This window comes from Sinocyclocheilus grahami, unplaced genomic scaffold (assembly GCF_001515645.1).
Source record: "Sinocyclocheilus grahami isolate Dianchi unplaced genomic scaffold, SAMN03320097.WGS_v1.1 scaffold453.1, whole genome shotgun sequence".
Taxonomy (NCBI): Eukaryota; Metazoa; Chordata; class Actinopteri; order Cypriniformes; family Cyprinidae; genus Sinocyclocheilus; species Sinocyclocheilus grahami.
The window spans coordinates 901352-906292 of NW_015505632.1; the positions used below are offsets into that span (position 1 = coordinate 901352).

Consider the following 4941-nt stretch of genomic DNA (forward strand, 5'->3'; position numbering starts at 1 on the left):
ATACTTTTTTGCCCCACTGTATATATATATATATATATATAATTTTTTTAACCCAAGTCTCCGAGAACCCGGCACCTTGTACTTCTGGAGACTCCAGGTAGGTTGCAGTTATGGAAAAGTATTCTAGTATTGTATTAGTTTTTAATATTTCTCATGAGCATTTAATAATTTTTGACTTCCAGTCTGAGTTAAATCTCTTGTTTGGCTCATTTTATCTGTAAAAGAAAATCTGCTTAATAATTATGCACACCTGAATATAAGACATTTTTCACTTCCACCCTTCATGAATAATTTTATATAAATTCTAAATGATTAAATACAAGATTAATAGTAGTTATTAAGATTGATGTCGTTTGGAATTGGTAAAATGTGCTTGGAAAAAAATATGATCAGAATATGAACTTGCATAATAATTATGCATGCGCTGTATTTTTCCTCTTCTGCTGTCGAGGTAATGCAAGGAATGTTGTGATTGGTTGTCAAGGCAGCCAATCAGAATTTTGCAGCCTAGTCTCTGATTGGCTGGAATTATGGCACATTGTAATGGGCTGTGTTAAGCACGCAAGCTGTTGGTATTTAGAGAGCACTGAGGGCGGGCATCAGGTGAGCAAGCTGGAATGAAACAGTTTTTTAGGAGTCGCGGCAGTAGAGGCGGCGCAACTATAACGACATGTCAATAATCCCGCCCACTCTAAAGCGATACTAAACTGCAGTGGAAACGCAAACCGAGCCGAGCCGAACCGAACCGAGCCGTACCGAGCCCAGTCGTACCACGCAGTGGAAAAGCGCCATGTGCCATTAGTAAGCATGCTCCAGACATTAGGCTTTGGGACCTACAAGGGAGAAAGTAGGTTCACATCTGGCCTACATTGTGCCCTGATCCCATTCCCCCATCTCTCGACATATTTTTTTCTGTCTCCTCCCTATGTTTACTGTCAATAAAAGATTTGCTTTACTATACACATCTCTTTCTGAAGCTGTGTCTATTTAATTAAACCTTTATTGATTCACAGACTGGGCATATGGCTGTTCATGTCTGAGATGCCTTATGGCACATTATCCAGCTCCATGCTGTGGAAGATCTTCTACAATATGCAATGTGCAGAGATGGACGGTCTGGAGAAGCTAAGCTGTAGCCTGAGTGCTGAGGACTGTATCCAGGGGCTCAGAGGTGAGACACCAAGCACATCTGATGCTGGTGAACACAAAAAGAATAGTTTACAGCGCTGGTTCTCAACCTTTCTGATTTTATGTATGTCCAGAACCAAGTCATCAGGAGAAGTTTCAGTGCTGGCTGTCGGAAATAAACAGCTCAGATGGAATCTGCCTGTTGACAACATTTGCACATATGGCCCAGCCCAGACGTACCGACATAGACCCTGAATTTGTCAGGAACATAGTGCTAGAGATTTACGAGGTGACTCGACTTTTTTTCTGAACTTTTACTGAAGACCTTTATGATGAATCTATCATCTAATCATAACATCATCCAGACGTTTTAAGTGCAATAAATGTTTGATTATGCTTTCCGTTAAGGTGTCCTATGTTAGTATCGCCACCCGTGAAATCTTTTCTAAAGTTGGGCGTGAGTTGCTTGCTGCTATAGCGACTGCCCACCCTCACATCATCTCTGTGCTGTTGGACAGATTGAGAAAGACCATAGAGAAAGTGGGCATGGTGAGTGAACTACAGCACCCATCAGTCCACCAAATACATAAGAACTGAGCAGAGATTGATGAAGAACAACAATTAAGCAAGCTACACTAAATATGCATTCAGTACAGCTGTTGTAGATGAAGCAAAACAGAATGCAGGGTCTCTGGATACAATTTGAACTGCTTAATCTTGTTAAAATTGTGTCAGTCATGTCAAGAGATGCAGACATTTTGTTGTAAATAAGACTTCTATGAACTATAAGCCGGTGATAGGCTTATTTTCAATGATAGGGAAATAAAACAAACAATATATTGACTTCTAAAGCCACTTTTTTGAATTGTCTGTTGAACTCCTCTGCCACAAAAATGTCTTTGAATGATCTGGGGGTTTTCTCAGCAAATACTGATACATTCTGTTATTTACCCTGATTATAATTATCTCTCCAGGTATCACTGTACCTTTTCAAGGAGTTGCCCCTGCACTTGTGGACTCCAGCTCGAGCTGAGGTGGGGTTGATCCGAGATTGGCTGTTAAACTTCAGTCTCACTGCTGTGGAGAACAGATTAGCCTGCATCATACTAGAGGGCCTCAACTGGGGATTTCAGCCTGTGAGTCTCAGTCATGAATATGGAAATATAAGCGCTGATTTATTATCTAACAGATGTGTCCTTGGATAGTGTACTTTTGTGCTAAATCGTGATATTCTCTGATGAGTCGTTGATAGGCCTGATACAAACTAATTCACTTTTTTAAGTGTTGTATATAAGAAGTATAACTTTCTCTGACCAACAGAATGGTTGCCTCATTTTACCAGCATCTTTGCATAGTGAAGTCGCACTTTTGGTGATTGAGGCATATCAAAATTATCTCACAGACAAACCATATAGTGGAATCCTCTCAGAAGGCATCAAACAGGTATGTTTCACATAGTGAAATAAGGCTCTTAATCAACATTGATTGTCATCAGCATTGATAAGGCTTTGTTTTTGTGTGTGTGTGTGTGGGGGGGGGGTTAATGCAGAATGAAGCTAATACAGACTGTATTAATCTATGTAAAAAGCCTAGTTTGCAGTGCTTCACCCCCATTCATCAGCCGAAATAATAGCCAAAAGTTTGATCAGCCCCTTAATATTTAAAAAGTTTCCTCAAAGAATGAACATTTTCTTCCTAGTACCATTTGTACTGTTATCAGCTCACATTTTCTGCATAACTCTCTGCAGGTGTCTTACCTGGCTAACATGGTGCGGCTCGGCCAGACTCCAGAATCCTCCTTTAACCAGTGGGCCTGGGATCTGGTTCTTAGGCTAAAGCTCCATATCAATAAAATAAGTCCTCAGGATGCCTGGTGCCCTCGTCTCTCCTCCAGCGCTCCCATTGTGCCTGAGATCACAGACTCTCCCACCATGCACCCAGTGTTCAAAGCAGTCAAAGCGGGCATACCCATCGGCTGTTTTCTGGCTATTGACATGACCACCATCGGGCACAGGTTTGGAAGGAATATACTCTTTTGATTCTAATAGATGAAGTGTACTGACCATAGACTGACTGATTCATCAACAGTAATGTTCCAAGCTGGATGAAAATCCAAATCTAGTGACATGAATTCATTTTCAACGTTTTGCATTTGACAGTTTGGAGAAGTTCTGCAGTGATGGAATTTCTCTTCTGAAGACTATGGTTCAGTCCCGTCATCTCAAAGCTGTAGTGCACATACTGGAAAACATTCTTCCTCTGGTCTACCACTGCCAGTTCTACCTGCTCAAAAATGAACAGTTAAGAACATTTATTTTTATATTGTCATATATTTATCACTTTCCGTTAGACATTACATCATCCTTGAATTTTTTTTTTTTAATTTACAGCATAAATAATGATTTAATATGTTGTTGTAGGTATGTAAGCAATACTAATGCTTCTCTCTAAATGTTAATCAGGTTTCTGAGCTGTATCCAGCTCTTCTTGCAGCTGGATAGTGGGACACAGGGTGTGACCCAGCAGGTTACACAGAAGGTGGCCCAGCATCTGATTGGCACCTCTACATGTGAGAACATCAAACTCCTTAACAGTGTGATCCAGGTGGGATTTTGAAATGTGTTAAATGTGTTAAATTGAGATTTATACATAATCTATAATTATATATCATTTTATTATTATAAAGCCGAATAAATAAGCTTTCCATTGGTGTATGGTTTGTTAGGATAGGACAATGTTTGGCCGAGATACAACTATTTGAAAATCTGGAATCTGAGGGTGCAAAAAAAATCTAAGTATTTAAAGTTGTCCAAATTAAGTTCTTAGCCATACAAATTACTAATCAAAAATTTAAGTTTTGATATATTTACGGTAGGAAATTTACAAAATATCTTCATGAAACATGATCTTTAGTTAATATCCTAATGATTTTTGGCATAAAAGAAAAATTGATCATTTTGACCCAAACAATGTAATGTTGGCTATTGCTAGAAACATACCCGTGCTACTTATGACTGGTTTTGTGGTCCAGGGTCACATATATACTGGGCATTTGTTACTCTTTTTCTTTATTATCCGATCCAACTCACCCATTAAAAAATGTACACTACTTTTTAAATGTTTATTTTAGAGAATTTTTAGAGCGTCTCCTATGCTCACCAAGGCTGCATTTATTTGATCAAAAATACTGTGAAATCAGTAATATTGTGAAATATTATTATAACTGAGCAAAAAAAACTGTTATCCATTTTAATATATTTTAAAATTAAATGCATTTCTGTTGTGGTAAAGCTGAATTATCAGCAGCTATTCCAGCAGTCTTCCATTTCACATGTTCCTTTAGAAATCATTCTAATATGCTAATATGCTTTTCAGAATTTTTAACAGAAAGTTTAAAAGAACAGCATTAGTTTGAAATGAAATTTTTTGTAACATCATAGATGTCTACCGTCACTTTTGATCAATTGAATGTATCCTTGCTGAAATTTTTTTTTTTAATTCCTTTTAAAAAAAATCTTACTGACCCCAGACGTTTAGAATGGTAGTACAGGTGCATCTCAATAAATTAGAATGTCGTGGAAAAGTTCATTTATTTCAGTAATTCGACTCAAATTGTGAAACTTGTGTATTAAATAAATGCAATGCACACAGACTGAAGTAGTTTAAGTCTTTGGTTCTTTTAATTGTGATGATTCTGGCTCACATTTAACAAAATCCCACCAATTCACTATCTCAACAAATTAGAATATGGTGACATGCCAATCAGCTAATCAACTCAAAACACCTGCAAAGGTTTCCTGAGCCTTCAAAATG

General features: G+C 38.0%; 1 protein-coding gene across 1 annotated transcript in view; it reads left to right on the top strand.

Annotated features, from left to right (window-relative positions):
* LOC107552543 (ectopic P granules protein 5 homolog) overlaps positions 1-3744 on the top strand; it is a 12868-nt gene extending 9124 nt beyond the window's left edge. Inside the window, exons 12-20 of the mRNA XM_016234442.1 lie at positions 91-97; positions 1014-1171; positions 1263-1417; positions 1537-1677; positions 2103-2264; positions 2449-2571; positions 2877-3142; positions 3288-3428; positions 3591-3744. Of these exons, the coding sequence (XP_016089928.1) occupies positions 91-97; positions 1014-1171; positions 1263-1417; positions 1537-1677; positions 2103-2264; positions 2449-2571; positions 2877-3142; positions 3288-3428; positions 3591-3744 (1307 nt within the window). The remainder of the gene's footprint in view (positions 1-90; positions 98-1013; positions 1172-1262; positions 1418-1536; positions 1678-2102; positions 2265-2448; positions 2572-2876; positions 3143-3287; positions 3429-3590) is intronic.
* Positions 3745-4941: the final 1197 nt, after the last annotated feature.